The 27,093-nt window shown below is 41.6% G+C and overlaps 1 protein-coding gene across 3 annotated transcripts in view; it reads right to left on the bottom strand.

Moving 5' to 3' along the window:
* Window positions 1-27,093, bottom strand: part of CILK1 (ciliogenesis associated kinase 1) — a 57,319-nt gene that overhangs the window by 13,290 nt on the left and 16,936 nt on the right. For all 3 annotated transcript variants that reach the window (XR_005988807.1, XM_041760794.1, XM_041760803.1), the window contains exons 2-8: window positions 23,758-24,030; window positions 19,799-19,853; window positions 15,225-15,346; window positions 14,133-14,212; window positions 4,465-4,597; window positions 3,614-3,785; window positions 1,457-1,624 (exon numbers count right to left, since the gene is read on the bottom strand). Coding sequence is in view for 2 of the 3 variants with exons in the window: in XM_041760794.1 (XP_041616728.1) it covers window positions 1,457-1,624; window positions 3,614-3,785; window positions 4,465-4,597; window positions 14,133-14,212; window positions 15,225-15,346; window positions 19,799-19,853; window positions 23,758-23,858 (831 nt within the window). In the remaining variant the exon portion in view is untranslated. The remainder of the gene's footprint in view (window positions 1-1,456; window positions 1,625-3,613; window positions 3,786-4,464; window positions 4,598-14,132; window positions 14,213-15,224; window positions 15,347-19,798; window positions 19,854-23,757; window positions 24,031-27,093) is intronic.

Genomic DNA, 27,093 nt, shown 5'->3' with positions numbered 1-27,093 from the left:
ATTTTTGTGATTTTCATCCCCCAAAGTGCACTTCTGAGAGCTTTCCAATCCTGGCCACCCAAAGTCTTGCGGCACCAAATAGCTCTTTCTTCTCTGAGCCTTTGGAAAGCTACTTTTCTATAATTCCTTACCCCCCAATTATTGTCTCTCTGGTTATCCCAAATTCTAGCATTGCATCAGCCCTATCTTCAAGCGTCCCCATCACTTTTGTTTAGCCAAATCATTGTCTCTGATTAGAACTGGTATCTGTGTCATTCTGAGCCATGTAACTGCCAAGGAGGCCACCGAGAAGAATCTAGATACACTAGTGCAGAGGGAGGCCTGCAAGAGGCATGGGAGCGGCTGAAGCCACAGCATGGCCACACGTCTTGGGGCGCATTTTATCATCTAAATCAAAGTGGACGGCAGGGGGAGGTGGCGGGTTGAGAAAACAGGTGGTATGAAGCAGGAGACCTATCATCTTTGTCACTGAACTGTAGTTATCTGTACTAGTCTCTGGATGGGAAATCGCTTAAACTTACTGGGATTCAGTACTTTCACTATAAAGTGAAAATAGTTAACACTGATTTCACAGAATCTTCATAGGGTTAAAATGGTAACTGACATATTTGCAAACTGTTAAGTGCTATAAAAAAGGATGGTTATCATCCTAACTCTATCTTATCTGTTGTTCTCTCTGTGTCATCTGTAAAATGAGTGAGCTGGATTTTACAAGATATTTTTTTTAAGATTGATTTTATTTATTTATTTATAAAAGCTTTTATTTATTTATTCATGAAAAATACACAGAGAGAGGCAGAGACATAGACAGAGAGAGAAGCAGGCTCCCTGAGGGGAGCACGATGTGGGACTGGATCCTGGGACTGAGATCACACCCTGGGCCATAGGCAGACCCTCAACCGCCAAACCACCCAGGCACCCCTATTTATTTACTGAGAGGGAGAGAGAACAAGCCAGGGGGAATGACAGAGGGAAAAGCAGACTCCCTGCTGAGCAGGGAGCCCGATGTAGGGCTCAATTTCAGGCTCTTGGGATCATGACCCGATCCAAAGTCAGACGTTTAACCAACTGAGCCACCCAGGCACCCCTACAAGATAATTTCAAATTCCCTTTCAACAACCAGTACTGCCTTATAGGCAAATTGCTACGTAATCTTAACTCAGAATATATTTGAAAACATTCTCCAAAGACAGGTAGATCTATCTGCTTATTTTCATTTCTACATATGTGGTGATGGGAACTGTATGCCAATTTTCAAAGCAAGTATAGTGTTTAAACCTTTAACATATACAGTGAGTTTCAAACTATTTTATGTTTTTATATTTAATATACCATTAGTGGCATCTGATACTATTTTTCACCCATAATACCAAATAAAATACTTCTATGAAACAGGGATTATTCAGAACCTGAACTTCGAAAGAAATGCATCCAACAGAAGGAAATGGAAGAAAACCTGACTAGCTGTTGGCCGTTTCTTGGGATCCCACTGGAGCATGTCTCTCAGGAGTTGAATGGCTTCGCTGCTGGCATTTGGAATCAGGGTCTTTAAGTTATTGGGTACACATTGGGGCCAGCGGAAGTTCATCGCACTTGAAAGTTGGTAGCCTTCAGGCCAGTCAGTCTAAAAGAAGGAAGAGATAGAAAGTCTTGCTTAGCCAACTTGCTGTGATAGTTTATATTCTGGCCCATGTACCCATAATGGAAAAGCAATCATGTTGTTACCATGCTCATATTCACAGTGCAGCCCTGCGTGCGACAAAACACAGGGGATGCTAAGGGAGGCGCTAGAAAGAACATGAAGTCTGGGGAACAGTGGAAAACACTGAATTTGCCACCAACTTGTTTTAAAACTATAATACAACATAGTTCAAATTAGTATTCTTCCAATCACGTCCCATGAGACAACAGTTTAAGAAACCACTAATGAAAAATTGTTCTGGGGGAACAAAATGAAAGAAGACATCTTGTTTCCCATTAAATAAATTTGTGATACCCTACATATTACAATATCTCCATCTTGATAACTCAAAATAAACATGCTGAGAAGTCCAGTAAAGAAAGCTATTCTACTCAGTCTCAAGCTCTCCACTGCTTTGTGCATCATACCCACTAAATTCGGGAGGTAATGATGGAAAATGAAGAGCAAACAATCCTTCTAGTTCCAACACTTTTTGCAAAACACATTCTCTACATTGCTTTTATCTTTTTTTAAGGTTAAGTGGCACTATGTATAGCTTTTGTTATTTATTCACTCAGATGGTTATTGAATGCTTAGTGTGTTGGATATATAAAAACAATCCAGTATAAATCCTGCCCTTAAAGATGTTATTGTCCAAAAAGAGAAAATAAGACATTTATGTAAAAACACAATAATACAGAGAAAAAAAAATGATGAGGGTCACAAGGGAGGTACAAGTACAGGTATCCAGAGGACACAGGGAGTTCAGCAAGAGACTCTGAAAATCTTGAAGAGGTAGCACTCATGATTTATTCAAATGATGTAAAAATTTTTTGACGGTCTGGTTTGTACTAGCAATGGTGCTAGGACCTAGAAAAATAAATACAAATAAACACAAGCCTATGGTCCAGGGCACAGAGATGTACACGGATAATGATATTAGTAACACAGAACACGGCTGAAATGAAGAAGAGATTAGAATAGTACAGACGAGGTAAATTATTGAGAGGTTTTGGAAAAACAGAATTACATCACGTGAGATGTTCACGCAGGTACGCAGAGTGTGCATGCACAGAGTAGGGAAGTGGGGCACCACCCAGGTTGCACCAAGCAGGTGCAGGTAGCACGTGGGCGATAAGTAGTGAGAGTGAAGAAAGCTCGGGTATGGGGACTCAACAAGTATTTTTAGCAGGGAGGACTGTACCAGGGCTAATGTTTAGCTGGAGGAATATGGCTGCAGAGCGAAAGATAAGCTGCAGGCAGGGCTTGAGGGCAGGTGGGCTGAGAAGATGCCCCAGACACAGGTGGGATGGTCAAGGCTGGCCTGTGCTGGCTGCAGCAGGGCTCCCAAGCCAGATCCCGGTAGCGAAGTTCAACATGATTTGTGGCCAGCTGCTTGGATGACGGGAAAGAGGGGATGGGAGAGAGAGAAGGTGGCACTGAAATTTAAATTTAGCCTCAACGCCAGGGCACTGGGATTCTGGTAGGAGCGCAGGCAGAAACAGGGTAATGGGGGAAGGGAGCTAGCTGGGGGTAAGCAAAACACCATCTGTGTCAGATGTTGAGGCCACAGGGACGGTGAGGGTGTTGGGAGAAAATCTCACAGGTAGTGTAAGCATGTGAATGCAGTTACAAGGAGGGATTTCACGTAGGAGGACTTCCAAATGGATGCAGGTGTCGTAGCCATGAGGATGGAGAAGGCTGGCGAGGGAGGTGAGGTGGCTGAGAGAAAAGCAGGAAGCCGTAATGCATGTACTTAAGAGCAGGAGGGATGAGGCCGTCTGCAAAAAGGGCAGGGAGGGATCACCAAGGTGAAGAGAAAGACTGCAGGATGAGCTGGTGATCCCCAGGGCCAGGGGGGCACAGGGTACAGGAAAGGTAGTGGGGGAAGCTGCTGGTTTTAGCCCACAGGCTTTTGTTCCATATCATCACCTTTTTGGGTGTCCCCAACAGCTGGCAAATTTTGAAGATGGTGTCAATTTCACTGGCCCCGGGAAAGAGTGGCCTGAGGGTGTACACTTCTGCCATGATGCAGCCCACCGCCCAGATGTCAATGGGGGAGCTGTAGTTGGTAGATCTCAGGAGCACTTCTGGGGCCCTGTACCTGGAGAGACAAAGACAAAGATGGACTGCTGGTTACTGTCTCTATGAGTTAAATGCAATATTACCACTAATTCTCAGGGAGAGACCTATATTTCTAATATTTCTAGTGCAGTGTGGTAGGTGGACTCAGGACGGATTGGCAACTGCTGTGGCTGCTGTCAGAAAGTAGTGTTTCTCTACTTCTCTACTTCTACAGTATTTTCTACTGAGCATTTCTCTGCAGGACTCTTCTGTACAGCATCCTTGAGAAACATAGAGTGAGACCAAGGAAAAAGAAGAGAGAATAGAAGAAAGAAGCACATAAAACTTGTCTGTAGGCTACTTCTTGGTCATGGGCAACTGCTTAAATTCTTGGGGTCTGAAAGTTTCAACAATAGTCATTGGCTGGTTTTCTAAACAGGTCTTTGGAGAATCTTCTACACAATTCTTTTAGGAAGCGGTCTTCAGCAAGGGCTGTATATAAAATATTATTTATAACATGGAAAAGCATAATGGGCCTCCTTTTAAAAAGATTTACCATATAAGCTTTTAAACCTGGTGAAATGTCAACAAAACTACAAATACGTGTTTCAAACTGCACTGCTTCTCTTAGTGAAAAGTTAATTATTTGTGACATTAATATTATTCTCAGTATAATGGTATATTTTAAAAGAAGTGTGACTTGAGGAAAGAGGATTTACCATCTGGTAGATACATAGTCTGTGTATGGGGGTCTCGATCGGATTTCTCGGGCCAACCCAAAGTCTGCAATTTTCACAAGTTCTGGGCCCATGCAGAGGAGGTTCTCAGGCTTTAAGTCCCGATGAAAGAAGCCTGTAGAGAGTGGAGAAGGAATACAAGTTCATGTTTGCTTCTGCAATAACTCTTTACAGTTGTATTTCTTTCTTTCTTTCTTTTTTTTTTTAAGATTTTATTTATTTATTTGAGAGAGCAAGAGCATGCATAAGCAGTGGGGAGGGGCAGAGGGAGAGGGAGAAGCAGGCTCTCGGCTGAGCAGGGATCCCAGGAACCTGGGACCATGACCTGAGCCAAAGGCAGACGCTTAACCGACTGAGCCACCCTGTATTTTTTTCATAAATAGCTGTAAATTGAAAAGAACCCTGGAATGATACCAAAGGCTCCATGTACAGGACTTCTTTCATTTTCCACTGATGAATTCAAAATGTAAAATAATCCAAAAGCTGATCTTCATAATACTTTTCCAGGAGAGAAAACAGCTTTTAAAATATCAAAACTGGGGATCCCTGGGTGGCTCAGCGGTTTAGTGCCTGCCTTTGGTCCAGGGTGTGATCCTGGAATCCCGGGATCGAGTCCCACGTCGGGCTCCCTGCATGGAGCCTGCTTCTCCCTCTGCCTGTGTCTCTGCCTCTCTCTCTCTCTCTCTCTCTCTGTGTCTCTCATGAATAAATAAATAAAATCTTAAAAAATAATAAAATATCAAAACTCAGTTATGGGCCGATAACCTTCAAAAAGAAAAGTCACCCAAGGGGGGGGAATATATATATATATATATATAATGCCTATACTGCCCTAGTTAGCCAGAAAGAATCCGAGACTAGAACCATTTCAAAAGACAAAAGTCTTATGACTTCTGAGAGTTTATATCACAGAAAAAACACAATTACAATTTTTGTTTAAAGAACAAAGCTATTTAAGAATACGGCCTACTTGTATCTGAGATTCTGGTGTGTTGCAACAAATATTCATATGTTAAATGATTATGACTTTGCCTAACAAAGAAGTAGAGGTACATCTGCAGCACAGCATACATTGTAGAAGGCAAAGACAACTCACCAAATGGGAAGCCTGTCTCAGCTACAGCAGAGCTTTGCAGGTGCATGCAGGATATTCAACATGTGAACTTTCCAGGTACGCTCAGACACCCACTGATTAGTGATAAATGTCTCTGAAAATCTAAAACCACTTGTAGAGATTATCACTGACATAGACATCATTCTATATAACCCTAAATCTCATTGAAACACCAAAACTGGAAATTGTGAATGCCGCTGGTGGTGTTATGTCCTGTCATTATCAATGTTGTGATAGCTAGATCCCAACCAGCACATGATGGGAGGAATTAATAGCCATCACAGAGGAGCTACACTGCTCCTTGCCAACCTCTATGCTGAAAATGTTTAGATCTGCATCTCTGACCCCACTCTTCTCTGGACCCATGTCTCCAGTGGGGTAGCAGCTGGATGTCACTGTCTCCCCCCATCAACCTGTCCCAAACCACTTTTATCCTCTCCCAAATCATCTCTCCTTCCCAAACCTTTGATAAGATATCCTGGTTTCCTTTGTATATTGGATCCTTCCCAAACAGTCATAGGATTGTGTTCTATTTTTCACCCAAATATCTCCTATCGACCCTTTCTGCCCCCTTTCACTCCTCCCCCCCAGATCTTTGCTCTCCTCACCTATCTCTATGCTGTCACTTGCTGGCAGGGCTTCCTCACCCTGGCTACTCTGGAGTCCCACACTTCCTGATAATTTAAACACTGTCTTTCCCTTGTGACGGTCTCTCTCTCACACACACAACCTTCCATGGCTCCTTTAAAGTTACATAATAAGCTTGAATTCCTTTCAGTCTACCTAAAGAGATAGACTTACTTTCTAATACTTATCATCAGTATGTATAAAGTATGTTTCAATTCGGTAGAATTCCTCATTTCCTTCATTCATCTTACCTACTCCCATTCAAAATGCTGGACCATGGTTTCTTTGTATCTATGTCAGTCCCAATCTTTGCCATCCTTCAAGACCCAGTTCAAGTTTCCCCTCCTCCAGGAAGCCATTCTCTCTCTCTCTCTTTTTTTTTTTTTTTTAAGATTTTATTTATTTATTCATGAGACACCCAGAGAGAGAGAGAGAGACAGGCTGAGACACAGGCAGAGGAAGAAGCTCAACCGCTGAGCCACCCAGGCATCCCTCCAGGAAGCCATTCTAATTACACTAGCCTTTTTCACTCATTTGTCCTACTAGTAAATGTTCACTGAGGGCCTACTCCAAGCCAGGCACTGGGCAAGGCTCTGTGGATTCAGAAGCAACCAAGATGGACATAGTTCTTGCCCTGATAGACATGATAGGCTCTCCTCTCTGAGCTTAAGCAGAACCCTGCTGTTTTCAGGTATATTGACCATCTCTCTCTAATTAGATGGAGCACTTTAAGGGTAGAAGCCACAGTTCTATTTCTTCTGAAGGTCTAGCACCATGGCAGGAGTATAGTGGTCTCATAACATAGTCTTATTGATCGAACAAAGGCCTTGAATAGTTTTGTAGAGAACATGAAAGAGCTCAGTGGTTGACAAATCTACCTTGGCCCAGCAGGCAGGGGCAAACGAGAGAAGACCTGGAGCCAAGAAGGCTCATAAGCTAGTAACTGAGAAGTGAGAAGAGCAGTGACCCTGAAGTAGTGGGGGAGACACTGAGGGTTCAGAGCAGGAAGTCCTCAGCGTGGGAGGAGGGGGGGTTCCAGCAGGACTAAATCTACTAGTCAGGGTTATTTCCCCCAAGCCCTCTCTGCTCTAGAGGAAGGGGTGGGGGACTGTGATGTGGTTATACCTGAATGTGCACTGGATGTCATATATCATGCAAAGCAACAGTGTTTTTTTAAAAAAATACTCCACTCGGTTTATCACCAGAGCTTGGTATTAGATCACACTCCAAATGGATAGTATTATGGCATAATGATGGGTCTGCAGGCAAATGGCTGGCTAAGATACACAAAATAAATATAGTTACAGAGCACATAGAAGGGGCTGAAGGGAGCCATCTGAGAGGTGCAGTTGGTTGGGTGTCCAACTCTTGGTTTCAGCTCAGGTCGTGATGTCAGGGTCATCAGATTGAGCCATGTGTTGGGCTCCGAGCTCAGTGTGGAGTCTGTTTGAGACTCACTTTCCCTTTTCCATTGTCCACCCCACCAGGGTGTGTGTGCACGTGCTCTCTCTCTCTCAAATAAATAATCTTAAAAAAAATAAAAAATAATTTAAAAAAAGCAGGGGCTGAAGGTACAGAGGGGATCATATATATTCAAGAGGGCCACAAGTGAGAAGAGGAAGTACTTCCTTCTCACCAAAGGCTGCTTCTATTTTCCATAATCCAGGGCATTGAGAAATTCAAAGGAGTCCTACCTGGGTTAGACCAGAGACAGGAACAGAGAGAGCTTGCTATTTGTACATCATATGCACATGTATTCACATATTCTTGTTTGTATGGAAATGTGTATTAAAAATATATGTATATATTCCATTGCATCATTCTTTATCCTGCCATCATACCAATATACACCTGATGGCCTTCTTCACACCACTTGCTTTAAGTATCCTAACCAAATTAATAATAAATTAAACCTAAATTATAGTAAGAACCAAATTTGAGGCTGTCAGCAAATTCAAAAGGTAATTCAGTATTAGTCAAGGGTGGCCTTTAAAATAAAAGAGAAGAATTTTCTTTCTTTCTTTTCTTTCTTTCTTTCTTTCTTTCTTTCTTTCTTTCTTTCTTTTTTTCTTTCTTTCTTTCTCTTTTCTTTCTTTCCTTCTTTTCTTTTCTTTTCTTTTCTTTTTTCTCCTCTTTTCTTTCGTGACTTTATTTACTTATTCATGAGAGACACAGAGAAAGAGAGAGGCAGAGACACAGTCAGAAGGAGAAGCAGGCCCCCTGCAGGGAGCCCGATGTGGGACCCGATCCCGGGACTCCAGGATCACGCCCTGGAACAAAGGCAGGTGATAAAACCACTGAGCCACCCAGGCATCCCAAGAGAAGAATTTTCTGATGAGGACAAGTTTGGATGGCTTATTATCAGATGGATTAAATAAAGATGATCAATACACACCAGAGTGGGTGGTTTCTAAGACTCAGTATAACTGAGTCATCATGCTTGGACCCTCTGTTCCTCAGAACACCCTCCAGCAACCAGAAGGCCTGGTTGTAAGCTGCCTCTTGGAATTGGCTTAAGAAAGTGGAAAGACAGAAACAGTTACCAGAGAGTGATCTTTTGTCAGTACATGCAGGAAAACTCCTCTGACCCTGAAAATATATGAACTGTGGGGACCATGGCCTCTCTTCCTAAAAACTCAGAGCACTAAAAACACACCAGTGAAAAAGAGAAATGGCAAGCATCATTTTCTTATTGAACAGATGGGAAAAGTGAGTCAGTGGTTGGTGATGGTGGGGGGTGGTTAATTATTCATAGTCCTACCAGAAATGTGCTAGAGCTACTGTACTGTTGAGCTGTACTCTGGCCCTCTCAGGATTCATATAGTTAAATCTTGATTTGTGGTTCTAGTCCTCTCAATACATACCAACACTATTTCTCCTCTTAGACTCCCTCTTTCTCATCTAGTTGGGCTAAATAAATTATTATTTCCAAACTCATGTGGCCTTTCTCTCAAAATGAGTCATTTGTCCTCTAGCGTCCAAGCCTCATCGCGAGCTCCCTCTGCCACCATCTATAACACCCACCTCAACAAACTTGCATCTTATCCTTGCTCAGTTCATCCTATCACACTGACTTGTACTATGATACAAGTATCACTCTTACGCTCTGGATCTTGCACCTTGCTTCCACCACAGGATATGAGCACAGACCACCTCCTCACATTGGTCAAGCTTTATCCTTTCCCTCACTGCTAACCCCTCTTTAATCCTACTAGAACAGATGTACTCATAAACCGAGGAGAATGAAGATTCTAGTTCCCCATATATCTGTATAAGTAGCTTCACATTCTATAGATCATACTCTGGACCTGAAACAATCAGAGGTACAAGACTAGGAAAAAAATGAATTGCAAAACAGATCCTTAAAAATGACTAATGAAAACTGTATCTGTCAGGTGGCATTTTGACAAATATTGTTTGACAGGTGCTGTTTGTTATACTGTATTTGAGGATAAGCCTTTTGTAACTAGGAAACATTCATAAATATGTCTGTTTTTCTTCATTACTAAATTAGTTATTATCAGTCTTATAAGTTCTATTCCTTCGTAATTAAAACTATAAGACCCTCACATTGTGTACATTTATTTTTCATCTCTATTTTAACAAAATATTATGATTTCCATATGAGAGGCCATACAGCAGAATGGTTATGTGTGCAGACCAATAAGGTTGCCCAATTTCAAATCTCAATTCTTTTTTTTTTTTTTAAGATTTTATTTATTCATGAAAGACAGAGAGAGAGAGAGAGAGAGAGAGGCAGAAGCACAGGCAGAAGGAGAAGCAGGCTCCATGCAGGGAGCCTGACGCGGGACTTGATCCCAGGTCTCCAGGATCATGCCCTGGGCTGAAGGTGGTGCTAAACTGCTGAGCCACCCGGGGCTGCCCTCAAATCTCAATTCTGTTCTCTGTCTGGAAAAATCATGTAATCTCTCTGTGCCTCACTTTCCCAATCTGTAAAAAGAAAACCTTAACAGCTTGTTTTGTAGGATTCAATGTGTTAGTTTTGTAAAAGTTTTAGAGCCATATCTGGCACACTGGCACCTTGCAAGACCTTGTCATTATTTGTAGTATGAATCCTCTCATTTATCCTTCCAATAGGGGGGCAGGCAGACACAGCTCCATTTTTTGCATATAAGAATTAATGCCTACAAAGCTAGTCATGCACTTCACCTGTGAGGAGGAGGTGCTGCTAAGCTCCAATCCAATTATTAGCTAGGTACATGTTCTGCTGATGTGTGCACTGGAGCTTGTAACAATGAGCCTACTTCTTCCTCTGGGCTTCTGATTCATAATGGAAACCCTTACAGATGGTTCATTCAGACACCACACAACAGCAAAGTGCTATTAAGATAAGAATCTTCCCGTTCAAAACTGTTTGGTTTCCAGAAGACAGGAACAGACCTTCAATTTCATTTCAGGGTACCCCATGCCAGTCAAATAATAGAGGGATTTTCTTTTTTCATCTTGGCAGAAACTGTGTTGTGCTTACTTTTCATTAACAACCCTTGGGCAAGGAAAACATCAAGCCACAAAGCAGGCTTTCTCCCATCTACTACATTCTGCTAATGATGAACCTGATATGAATATATGGAAATAACCAGGGAATATTTAAACACGATGAATTTATATAGCATATCTTCCTGCTATGGAAGTTGTTACTTTCACAGATATCACTGAATTGAAACCTATAATGTTTTTATCAAGAAGACCAACAGGACAGCAACACACAGACCAAGGGGTGACTCAAGGTCATGCACGGCAAGACAGTGGTGAAACACAGAAGCAGAGAATCACTTCTTGGGGCAAAACATTGTCCTCCAAGCCACGTGAGGCATTTCTGACTGCCTGCACGGGTAAGTGTGAGCTGGACATTTCTAAGGGCAGGTCAAGGACGAATGCAGTTTGCGTTAATTATTCAATTCCAGCAAAGTACATATGCTTTGGCATTGCTCAATCAGCACCAAGTGGAGTCATGTTTTCATTCCCTGTGGGGGGAAAGTACTCGGTGACATGAACTATGGCCATAGCAACTACCTGCAGCGCTGTTCTCCCCTCTCAAAGGAGTCTACTCCCTAGGGCCAGAATGCACCTTCTCGCAGTGAGAACAAGCTAACAAGACAAATCTGTGTGTGAAGTACTTTAGATGATTTTTTTTTCCATTACTGGAAGAAAGGGGTAGTATGGAGTTACATGTGCACTTAAACAAAGGCAAATCAATACCATATAAAAACCTTTATAAAGTTTCTGAAAATCACTTGTCAATAAAAATGGGATAGGACCTGTAAAATTAAGATCCCTCCCACCTACCATTATTATCACTATTTTGTTCACCTCTTATTCTCTTGTTCTCTTTGAGAAATGACAGGATTTTCTGGTAAAGCATCAGATACCTGAGCTAATCTCCACTCTACTACTTTGTTGCAGTGGGGCCTTTGGCAGGCCTTTAAACCTCTTTGAACGTCAGGTTCTTCTTTGGAAGGAACAGATACCATCTGTCCTTTCTAACTGAGAAATTGGAAAGGAAATAAGTAAGGTGACAGATGAAATGTTATTAAACTCAAATTACAACTGGGCACTTAACAGCTGGGGAACAGTGCCCGCAAAAATCTTTGGTAATAGCAACAGTGCTGGGTTGTAAAAGCAGAGGTTTTTATGACTTTCTTCATGACCTGAGCCTTCTCCTGTTATCGCCTTCATACATGATCTGAGTGTCCAAGGCATGTGGGGGGAAACTGACAGTCCAGAGTTTCAAAGAGCAGTGGTGTCACAACAGTATCTGGATGCTACATTATTGGATACAAATATGGATTGTGTGTGCACACATATACATGCCATTTGTGGGTTTGGGTGTGTGCATGTATTGGGGGGGAGCAGGATGTATGCAGGTATGTGGGCATGTATACATGTAGATATGTATGCATATATGTGACGTACATGTGTGAATATGTGTGTTCATTTGATAAGATTAGGTAGAGACCCAGGTAAAAGACTACAAGTCCTTTCTGGCAACGAATACCCGAGTCTCATGAAAAGCAACCAAAGGAAGAGAAGAGAAAGCCTAATGAATACTAACTTTCTTTTGGGTCCACTACTCAGTTTCCAGGACTGAGGAAACAGCCCAAGGAACTGAGACACTATGACCATCTCTGTGTGAAAACATTCTGGCTGACTTTCTCTTTCGAGAATCTCTTTGATTTCTCATCACTTCGTTTTGCTGGGTTCTTGAATCTAATAAGTATCCTTCTCCCCCTATTTATCCCTTAGATACCATACCCGTTTTTCATGTTTCACATGAAACATCCCTTGTGAATTCTGGTGACCGAAGGCTCTGTTGATGCCAACAGAAATCAGGCTGACCATTTACTAAACCATTTACTAAAAACTTTTTATTAGAATTGGTTCCCAAGTGGACTCAGTGTTGTATATTACTCACTGATAATTTAGCATGTACCTGAGGCTGACATGGATTTGCCCAGATAGCCTCTATCTGTCTATGTTTCATTTAGCCCCTGAGAGGCTACTTAGAGGTTAATCACACCACCAGCTTTGGCACGGTGTCTTTTCCACTCACTGCCAATATGTCAAATCTGTACTGACTGTATTATCAAAGGGCTTCCGCCCAGTTTCCTTATTGGGTAATGAAACTCACCTGTTGATGCAATATTTGCAATGGCAACAACATCTTTAGGCTGGGGGTGAATGGCGTTCTGCTTGTGCAACTGCTTAGCCCATCTGTCTATAAAGTTAAAGTGACTTTGAATGACCCCCATAGGGGACTCCCTGTTTCACTGGTGGACATATCCACTTCATGGCTGTGTTCGCAAGGTGGGTCTGCATCTAGTTAGCAGCAGAGATTTAGTAATACCCCAGGTGTTTGATGGAAAATATAGCCTCAGAGTCATTGCTACTCAACACCTTTCAAAAGCTCTGCTAAGGACAACAGTATTGGAGGATTTCCCAAAGGGTTCATGGCCATGCACTCCTCTAGATATTCTAAATTTCTCCTTGGACTACCTAGACCATTTCTACAGTGAATCCTACTGGGCCCCAGTAGGGATTACTTTCTCTGATCAGGTGATGTAACCGGCCTATAATGAGGGATATGACATGAAACTGCCCAGTGTAACCTGTCACTGTTTACCATGAAATCACATTATATACTGTCTCCTCCAGAAGGATCCATGAGAGAAACCTCTCTGGTCTTAGTTCCAAGCCAAAAATAGTACTGCTTCTCTTGGGCAACCAGACTGTTTTTACTGGGGGTAGGTGGGTTGTGGCGGGGGGGGGGGGGGGGAGCTAGGTTGGATGCAACCGGTCATGTTTCACATTTTGCATTGTCAGAAAGCCAGTTCAGAATCAAATCTGTAGCCTATTTCTTTGACTTAAATAGAATTTGCTGACATGCATTTTGCAGATTAACTTTCACCTCTGCTATATCCATATATTGTTTTGTCTTTATTTTTCTTTGCTAATTCTTAATTGATTTTATTTTCCTGTTTTGAATCAATTTTGTTAGGCCATTTTTGCATGCATTTGAACTGAAATCTAGTACATCAGGAAAATGAGAAGCCACAGCGAAGCAGTAGTAGTAGATTAAATAAGTGAAATTTCTCTGAATTCTAATCTGAGGTGTCTTATTGATACACCAGATAATGGGCAGTAATAACTTTTAGATCTATAACCAATGAGCTTAATGTTAAACCCTAAGGATTAAGAACATGCAAATATAAATAATGAGAAAAATTCAGAAGTCAATATGAAAGAGAATAGATCCCAAACCCCATTGTCAGCATCTTAAGCCATCAACCTCTTCTGGGAGGCAGTCACAAAAAAGAGCCTGATGCTACCTATATCTTCTATGTGACGACAACATTTCACTATTAAAAAGCACAATACTCCAATTACCTACCGTGTTTGTGAATAAATGCAAGTCCTTGTAATATCTGATACATGATATTCCTTATAGCAGATTCAGGGAACAACTTATTTCTGTTTGGGGCAGAGGAGGAAAAAAGTTATAAATCTAGATTTACATATGAAAACAAATACCCCGTGTTCCTATTCTTCTGGTTATATAGTAAGTATTTAAGAAAATATTTGGTCATACATAATTTGATCAGATCCTTTGATAATAAAGATCAAAGAAAAACAACCATTTGTCCATATGAGATAGTTACCTTGTAAACACTTGTGTATTGCTTACTGGTATATTCAGTTACGTTACAAAGAAGATTAAAAATTTTATAGTCACCACCCCCCTCAATCCCTCCAATCTATCATATAAAAAAAACTTCTCTCTCCATAATATAAAATAAAATAAAACTTTAACACATTTTAACAGGGAAAATCTGAGGTCTTCCAGACAAAGTCCTCATAGAATGTGATGGACAGTGCCGCATTGCCCCTGGTTGGGCAGACCATACAGCTTCACTATTGTTAGTGACGATGAAGACCATATTTGTTCACTGAATTCACTCAGAGAGAAGTTGTGAATGGCACTCACTTGCCACTAAGAAAATATGACCATGAGGTTCCATGTGACTGACTCACTTTCAAAGTTCAAAATGACCAGAACAGGTAAGGTGGTTGTTAGTTTCCTCTTCTTAGCACACAAGCCCCTGAGCACAGCAGCAGGAAAGGAAATACAATAAACCTCCAAGTTTTCAATGGAGCTCTCAAAATAAATGAAGCCATCACACTCTGACCTGAAATTGTTCTGCCCATATGTCCTTGCAGAAATAGAGAGCTGTGGAGTATCTGTTCAATCTCCGAGCTTCTCTGGGTGAATAACCCATTGAAAAATGAAAATGGCTGCATTGAAAGTAGCTTTTATGAAAACTATCACGAGGCCTCCAAAGTAGGAATGTGGTTTGGGCCCCGCATCTAATGGGCAGCTTTAAACAGTGAAGCCTAAACATCAGGATGGTGATACACAATCGCCAAAAGAAAACATATCCACTTTGCAATACTTATTTCTAAGATCATGATGACCAAACAGTACCTTTCTTTAATGAGCTGGTAAAGATTTTCCTTCATGTACTCGAAGATAAAATAAAGATGATCATTTTCCCTGATAACTTCTTTTAATTTTACTACATTGGCATGGTTGAGCTTCTTTAAAGACTGAAAAAGGCAAGAGAGAAAAACAAAAAATTAGAGAAAATCTGTTGTTGAAAAAGAAAAGTCATCGCATATATACTTAGGAAGAAACATCTGATTCTAGAACCATAGAAATGCCACAAATCCCATTTTATTGACAATTTAGTAAGTGGTATTTCTCTGAAGTCAATAATAACTTTATGTAGAAAAACTATTTCGATTAGCTGACTAGAGAGGAAGTACTTGACCATCACAGGGATTTCTGGCTGCCTCCTGCACCAGGCAACGGGCCAGGGCTATCTAGGGTGCACTCCCTCCAGATGATGGAATTCATGCCATGAAAATGGCCAGAAGGGAACCAATGGGAAGCTAAAGCTTTGATTGTTCTAGTATCTGAGGAGGCAGCTGCTTGGGACTGAGATGACCAGCCAACAGTCCACAGGCCCTTTGAACAAGAAATTGTTCAAATAGACAGAGGCTTATAGCCTGAGGCTCTCAATTTCCATCTGAATCATGTGTGTCCATGAGGCACACAGCAGTCCTTACAATGTGAATTTTATTTTTCTAAATTTTATTTAAATTCAAGTTAGTTAACATACATGGTGTAGTATTGGGTTTTAGGAGTAGTATTTAGTGATTCATCACTCACATACAACACCCAGTACTCATCCCAACAAGGGATCTTTTTAATACCATCACCCATTTAGCCCATCCCCCCGCCACTAGTGTGAGTTTTAAAAGAGAAAGGAGGAAGAGGAGCGATCTCATTGCAAAGCACCCCCTGAGGTGAGATGGGGAGAAAGAGCTCTGCTTCCAAAGGACAGCAAAGGCAAAAGTCAGCAAAGGCAAAAGAGTCAGGCGGGTGATGAGAAACAAGAGGGTGGCTCAGAAAACAGAGCATGACCTGATTCTTTATCCTTGTGCATGTGCAGTTTCCCTCTACCTGCCACATCCACATGAATACAACTATGTATAAACTTTTTTCTGTTTGCATCATTAGTTCTGTTGATGGATAAATATACTTTTGTATTCGTGAGCAGGGATCCTGTTCATGTACAGCAGCCAGAGAAACTGCTGCTTTGCTCACCAGATGGTCAGAATTTGATTAACAGTCTCCTTCAAAGGAACCTCAAAGGGTCGCTGGCCAGCGGGATGAACCCTTTAATTCCAAAGCCTTTCCCTCACAGAGAAGTGACTCAGACAATAATTCACTGTAAAACCCTCTTTATCTCTGAATTTCCTTAAAAAGAATACTCCTTTTATAAAATAAATGCAACGGCTGAAGACAAAAAGCTGAACATGAATATCCCAATCTAGAAGGATACTCAGTAATAATGCACCCAAGCAAGGAATCAGAGCTTGGGAATGCTGCTGTGATATGATTGAATTACTTCAAGGGGCCAGGAACAGACCGGAAATGGTCAGTGAATGAGAATAAAATGAAACTCTTCTGGAACCTCTTTCTTGAAAGACAAACTCTTGCCAAGGAGGAGCTTCTCTGGCAGGAAATCTTCAATGGAAGGGAAGGCCAGATCCTTCAAGAATGACCCAACCAGGCTGATTACTTGTTTTAATTAGGTTGGATTCCAGGTTCTCCATGAGTAACAAACAAAAACATTGCTTAACTTCTAAGTATTTACCCCTGCAGGCATCTTTTCTATTTGCTTAAAATGCATCACAGCAATCGCTGAGATGTCCAGTGGATGAACAGCAGAATAAGCAAGGGTAGTCAGAGAAAAATGAAGTAGGTTTTTAAGCTTTTCAAGAGAAGGGTTCAGGCAAGGAGCAGAGACAGTACCTTCCACATTTGGCCTGACATATGTTGTGAGCATGAATCACTGGCTCAAGTCTAAGGGCTCGTAGTTCTTGTTTCTGAGTGAGCCTCATGGACAAGTGAAGTCTATATTAGCTTAATGTAAAAGGGATGAATTTTGTGTGGGAGATTTCATGTGACTCATTTTACAGGAAGAAGGCATCTTCTTTTGGCACAGGAAAGGCTTACGAGAAGAAGCAGGACAGAGCTGAGAAGCACAAATAGCAAATTAGACCCAGGTCAGCAGTCCAAATGGGGACTGTTTATCCCCACTTGGAGGAAGGTTCTTAGCGATTAAACAAAACTACAAAGTACTTCTCTTCAAGGGTACCCTGGGGCATGAGACACAGTCCTCGCCTGTAAGAGGCAAATAGCCTAATTAAGACAGGGCATGAATACAAAATCCACAGAACAGAATGAGGAGGATTTTATTAAGGTCAAGAGAATGGCAGCAACAAGGAACATTAGACATGTTTTCAAGAAGGAGTAATCAGCAAACTCTGAGTGGCCAATGAATATCATTCACAATGTGATTTGAAGGAAGAGTGGCATCTAGATGAAGTCAATGGGAGGGAATGGGTGTGTCAGGAGAGAAGTCCTTCTTAGGTATGGGTGCATGAGTGGAATGGCATGGTCTGTGCCTGAGAGATGAGAACTGTCCCAGTTTGTTTCCAAAGGAAGCTTATCCAGAAGACTTTGATGGAGGAAGTGGGCAGGGAAGACACTGTTTGGATGCCAGGTATATATGCCATGGAAGCCTGACAAACATGGGTCTGAAACCAAGCTTTGTGGCTTAGAGTTGTATTTACCACAAGCAAGTGGCTTGAGTCTCTGGGTGTCAGCTGTTTTCAGCAGCAAGTCCAAGATACTAACATCTTCCTCATGGGGTAGTTGTGAGGATGAAATAAGACAGTGCATGTGCTGCCTGGCTCATAGTAGTGTCTCAGTAAATTGTAGGTACTGTGTGAACAGCTGAATGTCGCGAGGATTATTCTGGGGGCAGCACAAAAGGTGGATGAGATGCAGAGGAAGTAAGGTCACACAAGCCACCTGCAGTTTCTGGGTGACTGGGTGAATGTTCATTAACAGAGAGAATATATGAGCACTGGGGGAGCACTGGCAGACATTCTAGAAAGTTCAGGCACTGATATCCACTAAGCAGGTAGATTTGTGGACCTAAAGTAGGTGTCAACAAATTCTTCTTAAAGGGACAAATAATAAATATTTTAGACTTTCTAGGTCTTATGGTCCCTGTCTCAACTACTCAACTTTGCCATCAAAGCATGAAATCAGCCATAGGCAACACATAAACAAGTGGGCATGGCTGTGTTCCAACAAAATTGCACTTAAGCGGGATGTGGCCATTTGTTAACCCCTGATCTAATGCTTACGAAGGATAAAAGATTTGATGAGCCCACTGAAGTGAGGAAAGTAAATGAAATTACTCGTTGGAGATTCAGAGCAAAGGAGAAAATCGCTAAGGGCAGAATGCGAGAAGTCATTGCTATTTCAAGGGAGAACTACAGAGCGTTTGGTGAAAGGCAAGAAAGCCACATGTCAGTGGGGCAAAAAGCAGAGTCCCACAGCCATAGGAGGGGACAGCACCCAACATTGCAGGCAAGAAAATGCCTAAGAAAACAAACTGGACTTGGCAACTCATGACTTTGAGTACGTGGCTCCCATAGAGCTGCAGAGGCAGATGCCTGCTTCGGCCACACGGGAAATCAATGCAGGTCAGGGAGTGAGGGCTTGGGACAAGGTCTGCTAGGGTAGGCAAGGCAAGGGGTAGAAGCTTCCACGGGAAGGGGGCTGGAACTCATCAGGGAGGGTGGCGGGCACATATATTTATTTATAGACTGAAGAGAAGGAGCCAGTAGAAAGGAAGAGCTTAAAGAAATGGGTAGGTTCAGAAGAGCCAAAAGGTGGGAGCAGCCCAAGTGTCCATCAATGGATGAATGGATCAACAAAACGTGGCATATACCTACAACTGAATAAGATTTCATCTTAAAAAGGATGGAAACTCTTGACACAGGCTATGATAGGAACCTTGAGGGCATGATGCAAAGTGATATAAGCCAGGCACAAAGAAGAAATACTGTATGATTCCACATATATGAAGTACCTGGAACAGTCCAATTCATAGACACAAAAAGTAGAATGGCGGTTGCTGAGGGTAGGGGTAGAGGGGTCACGGGGCGGGTGGTGGTGGTGGTGGTTGTTGTTTTATGGGTACAGAGTTTCAGGTGTGTAAGATGAAGAGTGTTCTGGAGGTGGATGGAGGTGATGACCGTACAATACAAACGTACTTAACACCACTGAATGGTGAATTTACAAATCTGTAATATGGTAAATTTTATATGTGTATTTCATCACACTTGGAAAGGGAAAGGGCATTAGTGGGAAATGCTTGAGACTGAAATAAATCTGTGGTTTAGTTAACAGTACTATACCAAAGTTTAAAAAAGTATATTCACTAATATAATAGGAGAGCAATCTTCTACTTTGAGCTATTAACTATATGATGTTGTCATTTGCCCCCTTTTGTGGGCATCAGTGTAACAATTCAAGCAAAATGACTAACTCTATCAACCGTATGTCTAAGCATGTATAAAGCTATTTTAATCAACTACATACAAATTATTCCCCAGTGTATTAATAAATACCTTAACCTCCCGAAGGTTCATGCATTCCTCCCAGGAATAAAACTTTCTTTTCATTCTAAAAGAGAACAAAGAAACAAATAGCATGCTTATTCCAAGTAACAGGCTAAACTTTCTTGTTTAAAATATTTCCATTCTGGAGAGGTGGAGGGTGGAACAATTCAAAACTTAACTAAAAAATTCAAAAAAACAAAGAAACCAAAAACAAATGTTTTTGACCTGAAACTCTTGAATAGTGCTTAAAGTTGGTTTCAATTTCTACCAAACATTATACTACCCAAAACAACATTCATTTTAAAATCTGGCAGTGTGATCAAGTCTACATCGCAAAATTTTCCAGCAGAGGTGGTGCAGTACAGTGCAAGGAAACCTCCCCTGCTGTCTTGCTCTATCATTAACTGGCTAACCTTGCCTTGGAGGCAAATCCCTCAGGCTTTTTTTGATCTAGACTAGAGTTCTCCAACAGAACTTTCTGTATTGATGGTAATGCTCTGTGGTATCTAGTATGGTAGCCACTACACTACACATATATGGATATTGAGTACTTGGACTATGGCTAGCATAACATAGGAACTTAATTTTTAATAAAATTTAAATTTAAATGTCATATGGTTATGTATTATCCTATTGGACAACACAGTTCTAGACCCTCCTGTATAGAGGTTGGCAAATTATGACCCACAGGCCAACGCTATCTCACTATCTTTCTGTGTAGCCCATGAGCTAAGAATGACATTTATATTATTAAATACCTGGGGAAAACAAAGAAGAGTACGATCTTATGATGATGATAATTTTATGAAATTTAAGTTTCAGTTTCCATAAAGAGTTTTATTGGAATACAACCACACTCATTCATTTCTACATGGCCTATGGCTGCTTTTACACAACAGCAGAACTGAGTTATGACAGAGACCATATGGCCTGCAAAGCTTGAAATATCTACTATGTGGCCAACCCTGGCCTACGGCCTGAGGGGAGAGAAAGAGAACTCGATGGGTGAACCAGAAATCCAAGTTTCTAGTTATATTGTTCACTGCACTGCAATCACATGGTCTCACTGGACTCTTCCATTAGCCCCAGGAAATAGATGGGACAAGGGAGGAAATGATGAAACTGAGAAATCAAAAGATTTTCCCCAAGGTCTCTCTGCTGGCTAATAAGAGGCCAAAATCCATTTCTCCACCTCGCTCTCACACTCTGTCCCCAGTGTCACATATCTGCAGGTAGAGTGACCAATTCCTTTGTGCATACCCAAATATTGTTTAGCCCTTCCTGTATGGTAGGGCCTTTGTCAGGCACTAGAGATACAACAATGAGAAGGGCATCCCTCGTGGAACTGACATTGCAGCAGGAAGGCAGGCAATTCATCATCACTTTCTGTGTTGAGTGCTGGGAAGGAATGGCATAGGGCATGGTGACAGCAGACGCCAAAGTGACCTAATTTAGTCTGAGGTATCAGGGAGCACTCCTAGAATGAGGTGATGTTTCTATTAAGACCTGAAGGTTCTGCAGAATTTAGCCCATCGAGGCGGGAGGCAGGGAATATCATGTGAAGACTAGGGGCAGAAAGGTATCTGGTGAGTTCAAGAAGCCAAAAGGCCAAAGTGGTGGAAATGATATTGGTAGGGTGGTAGTGAGACATCAGACTGAAGAAAAGAGGGAGCGGCCAAGTGATGTAGCAAGTTGAAGATCACATTAAAAACTGGGGGCTTGGGATCCCTGGGTGGCGCAGCGGTTTAGCACCTGTCTTTGGCCCAGGGCCAAAGGTGATCCTGGAGACCTGGGATCGAATCCCACATCGGGCTCCCGGTGCATGGAGCCTGCTTCTCCCTCTGCCTGTGTCTCTGCCTCTCTCTCTCTGTGTGACTATCATAAATAAATTTAAAAAAAAGTAAAAAAAAAAAAAAAAAGTGAAAAAAAAACAAAACTGGGGGCTTGGGCAGCCCTGGTGGCCCAGTAGTTTAGCGCTGCCTTCAGCCCGGGGTGTGATCCTGGAGACCGGGGATCGAGTCCCATGTTGGGCTCCCTGCATGGGGCCTGCTTCTCCCTCTGCTTGTGTCTCTGCCTCTCCCTCTCTCTCTGTGTCTGTCATGAATAAATAAATAAAATCTTAGAAAAAAACAACTGGGGGCTTGATCCTAAAATTGATAGGATATTGCAAGCTGTTATAGTTTGGGTTCCCCTGAAAGCAGAGCCTGAGGCAAGGACTTGGGTATGGGTAGTTTATTTGGGAGGTGATTCCAGGAAGCCAGGGCAAGGAGCAAGGAAACTGGGAACAGAGAGATGGGAAATCCATTAAAGGGCATGTTATTGAGATGACACCAAGGTGTACAAGTGGGGCTCAGTCCTGGTCTGGGCTGTCTACAGACCTATGCGGAAGGTCCCCTGGTTGAGAGTCTCCCATGTGCATTTGCAAGGATGGGAGGGGTGCTAGTGGTGGGTACAGAACTGTAACTCACAGCACACTGAGGTCAAGTAGGACAGGCGATGAAGTGGGGCAGCAGGGACACAGTGTTTGGTGTACAGGATTTTAGACAATCAGATTCAGGTGTTTAAAGTAATCCCTTCAGATTGGAATGGAAAGGGGTGGAATGGAAGCCAAGGATCCTACAGAGGAAATTATTCTAGTGGTAAAGGTGGTAAAAGATAACAGGTTGAATGGTAGGTTAGCAGGGAGAATACAGAGAAGTAGGTGGATCAGATAAATACATAGAAGTTGGAATCTACAGGTCTAGGTAGCCAATGCTGGGCATACAGAGGGAGGTCAGAAGGATGTGCAGGTTTTGAAGAGATGGTAGTGTCATTTATCAAGATAAGGAACGTGGGAGGAAAAATAGGCTTGGGGTAAGAGAGAGAGAATGGTGAATATAAGCTCAGTTTGGGATATAATAAATCTGAAGTGTCTGCAGGGCATCCAAATGGAGATGTTGAGAAAGTGACTGGATATAGGTGGTGTGTCAGGCAGGCCCTGAAATGGTCCCTGAAGATTCCCACCTCCTTGTATTCAGAGCCTGGTATAAGGCCTCTCCTTTAATGACTTGCTTCTAACCATCGGAACACAGCAATCTGAGAGGATATCCCTTCTGTATTAGTTTACAAAAGCAAAATGATGTGACTTCCACCTTGACAGAAGCCTCTCTCATTGCCTTCACGACCCCCCATCTTGAAGCAAGGTGCCATGTTGAGAGCTATTCTTTGGAGAGGCCCACATGACAAAGGACGGAGGACAATGTCTAGCTAACAGCCAGCAGGGAACTGAGGCCCTCAGTGTAACCACCCAGGAAGTACTGAATGCTACCACAATCATGTGAATGAGGCTGGAGGTGGATCCTTTCCTAGCCCAGTCTCCAGATAAGACCTCAGCACTAGCCAACACCTTGATTATAGCCTCATGAGAGACCCTAATGTAAAGAACTCACCCAAACCCTGCCCAGACACCTGACTCACAGAAACCATGAGGTAATAAATGGGTGTAGTTTAAAACCATGAATTCCTGGGGTAAATTATTAGGTAGCAAGAGGTAACTAATACACTCAGGTTGGACTCAGATTGTAAAGGGGAAGTAGAGTGGGGAGGTGAAGATAGTAGTCCCTAGACCACCACCTGTGTGAATGATCCAAATCAAGTCACTTAACTTCTCAGTGTCAGTTTCCTTTCCAATAAAATGTTTCTAAACCTTTTCATTACTACGTCACATTACGATATGACAGTTTGGAAGAGGACTAGTGTCATATGCAAATCTAAAGTAGGAATGTGTTTAAGACCTCTGACACGAACATTCCGGAGCCAACAATCATCTAGCCCACATAAATCAATGTCTAAGACTTTCCTGTATGCCTCCTACCCACTCCCCCCACCTTTAGAAATTTTCAATAACGAGAAATGCAGAGGGTAGAGTGAAAACGATGTTGACATGTGTCGTTGATGATGAATTGATGTGAGTGAAGAATAAAACTTACTTTTTAATGGCAATCAGTTCCCCAGACTCAATGCTTCGTCCCAGTAGGACGGAACCATAGGTTCCATCCCCAAGTTGCTTGATTGTTGTGTATCTATTCATGGTGTGCCCGCTCAGGCTGGACACTCATCTCAGGGCCGAGGCGGTGCAGTCCTGCAGAAGCAGCAGGCCTCCCCAGAGTGTAACCAGATTTTTCGATGGCAGCACCAGCACAAGGTATTCAATAGAACGTGACTATCTCCCAAATACATATTTTCAAAGATCAGTCTTCTGCCTGTAGAGAAAAATGAGAGACAAGAGTAACTGCTAATGTACATTTTGTGTATTTTTATTGTCTAAATCAAGGGTCAGCAAACAATAACCCTCCCAGGCCACCACCTGTTGTTGTGAATAAAGTTTTATTGGAACACAGTTATGGTCATTCATTTGCATAGTGTCTATAGCTGTTTTCATACTACAAGAGCAGAGTTTAGCAGTAGTTGTGACAAAGACTATATGGCTTACCTGGGTGGCTCAGTGGCTGAGTGTCTGCCTTTGGTTCAGGTTGTGAGACTATCCCTGGGGTCTTGGGATAGAGTCTCGCATTGGGCTCTCTGTGGGGAGCCTGCTTCTCCCTCAGCCTGTGTCTTTGCCTCTCTCTGTCTCTCATGAATGAATAAATAAAATCTTTAACAAACAAACAAACAAACAAACAAACCTAAAAAATTTATCATCTGGACCTTTATGGAAAAAGTTTCCCAACCTCTGGCCTAAATAATGCTCTTTTTAATTTTCATAAGATGAAAGATACCATTCTTGGAAAGTGAACTTGTCACTGACTCAGAAATGAATCAGTTGCAATTCAATGCTTTTCTGCTGACCAGCCACTGTGGGCAAACACTGCATGAAAACTATGGTTGACAAAAATTGCAGAGCTACAAAAATCTGTACTAAATATACTGTGTTCTGTGTATTTCTGCTACAATTTACAATGTAACAAAGCCAAGAAATGTTAAAATTAAAGTTCTCCTGATACAGAATTTACATGTGATCCATGAACTATTTGTGGCTAGGCATCAACAGTATTATTTTTATTACTAGACATACAGAAGCTAAACAAAGAACAACTAATTTCTTAAGGTCTGTATATAGGGTGTGCCCTTTTTAAAGTCATTTAGCTGTCTTTTCTTTCTTTTTCTTTTTTTTTTTTTAAATATTTTATTTATTTATTCATGAGAGACACACAGAGAGAGGCAGAGACATAGGCAGAGGGAGAAGCAGGCTCTATGCACCAGGAGCCCGACGTGGGATTCGATCCTGGGTCTCCAGGATCGTGCCCTGGGCCAAAGGCAGGCACTAAACCGCTGCGCCACCCAGGGATCCCTGTCTTTTCTTTAATAACAAATCATTGGCTTTTGCAATTTATAGAACTGAGTCATTCAATCTGTCTATAATAAAGAAAATATAGCAATAACTTAAGTGATTGCAATGCTTAATAAAATATAAATGCTAAAATAAAAGTAAAGTTTTTTTTGTTTTTGTTTTAATGTAAGTTCTATGTCAACTGTGGAGCTTGAACTCACGACCCCGACAACAAGAACTGCTGCATACAATATCAACTGAGCCAGCCAGGCACCCTGAGCAAAAAACAGCTGATAAAATAATTATCTGAAAAATCAAAAGATCAGAAAACACTGATTAGAAGTATGCGATGTTCTGCATCTAAATCCAGTTTACGCACCTTGTCCTTCCAGAAGAATTCCAAACAATAAATGAAGAAGGAAAGAAGGAAATAAAAAATTCACTATTAGGCAAATACCACAATAAGATTTGTTGCAGACAAGAGTCACTGATGAATGCTAATATTAGTGGATGAATGGTTGAGGAGAAACAAGGTATTTACATAGTTTATTGTTCATTTTTTTTTGAAGATCTTAGAGTCTCAGGACGGGGATGATGGTGGTGGTGGTGGATCCCCAGATATGTTCTAGGGGATGACGGTGGATTGGCCAGGTATGTACTAGCGAATATGCACTAAGATATTTCAAGTCAGCTTAGGTTTCAGGGACAGGGTGTGGGAGAGGTTCAAGGGAAAGTCCCCTAGCTTCCAGCAGGGTCTATTCCATCTGGGTAAGGGAGGGCATAAGTAAAGTCTTCACAAAAGACGGAGCTTGAGAGAACAAGAGAAGAAGGTGTTTTGTAAGGTAAGGCATTCTAGCTGTCCAAGGAGCAGAAACAAAGGCATCAACTCAGGAGGGAGGGGTAAGGTGGGAGCTTGGAACAGGAGAGAGAGAACCTCAGAGTTTTGTTTGTGGAGGGCCTCAGATGCCACTTTGAAAAACATAGGCTTCAACTTGATCAAAGGAGACAAAGTGCTGCAAAGGACATCATTGGGCCAATGGAAAGGACTGAAAGACAGATGGTAGATTAGGTATTGCATCTGTATTAAATTTACTGAAGTTGATATCTGTCCTGTGGTTCTGTAAGAGCAGTCTTATTTTTAGAAAATACACCCTGAAGGATGTATAAGTCAAGGACCATGATGTATGCAATTTGTTCTCCAGGGGGTACAGTTAAAATATTGTGTGCATGGGAGGGAATGATGTGAGGGTAGAGAGAGGGAACAAATGGGGTTAAATGTTAACAATAGGTAAATTTGGGTAAAGGTATATGGGTATTCTTTGGACTGTTCTTGCAAGTTTTCTGTATGTTTCTAATGTAAATTATTCTACATTAGAAGTTTAAAAAGTTATCAAAATGGTAAAGGAAGAGAATCTTTAAAAAGATATATATCTTAAACATTTTATTTCAGCTTAAGACATAAAAGTGTAGATTTATTCGATAAAACCTAACATTAGAACATACATCATGGCTGTGTCTCAACACAACACAGAAAGAGTACTTGAACCACAACATAAGCAATTTTTAACTCTGGGCTTATTTTCCCCTTTTTCTTCTTTTTCATATCTATCTCTACCTATTTTTGATATGACCTAAATGATTTCTACATCATTCATGATTTCATTTTCTAACAAATTAAAATTCCCAAACCATTTTTGTATGTCATCTTCCTAAAAATCACTGGTACCTTCCTTGATTTGTCAAATAGCAGCTAATAAATCACATGCTTTATTTAAAAAAAAAAACAACAACAAAAAGGAGGCTTTCACCTAGAGGCAGTGGGAAGTTAAATTTTTTTTTTAACTTGAGAATAACACGGTTAGATTTGCATTTTGTAATCTAGTTAATTAGAATATTTTTCTTAATGTCCAACTAAAACTTGCCTGTTTTAATTTAAGCTAATTTCTTCATGCTTCGTTTTTTGGTAGATATAAAGAAAGTACCCCACAAAATTGTG

Source organism: Vulpes lagopus, chromosome 1, assembly GCF_018345385.1.
Source record: "Vulpes lagopus strain Blue_001 chromosome 1, ASM1834538v1, whole genome shotgun sequence".
Lineage (NCBI taxonomy): Eukaryota > Metazoa > Chordata > Mammalia > Carnivora > Canidae > Vulpes > Vulpes lagopus.
Note: the sequence above shows the minus strand (reverse complement) of the source record. Positions and strands in the feature narration are given on the sequence as shown.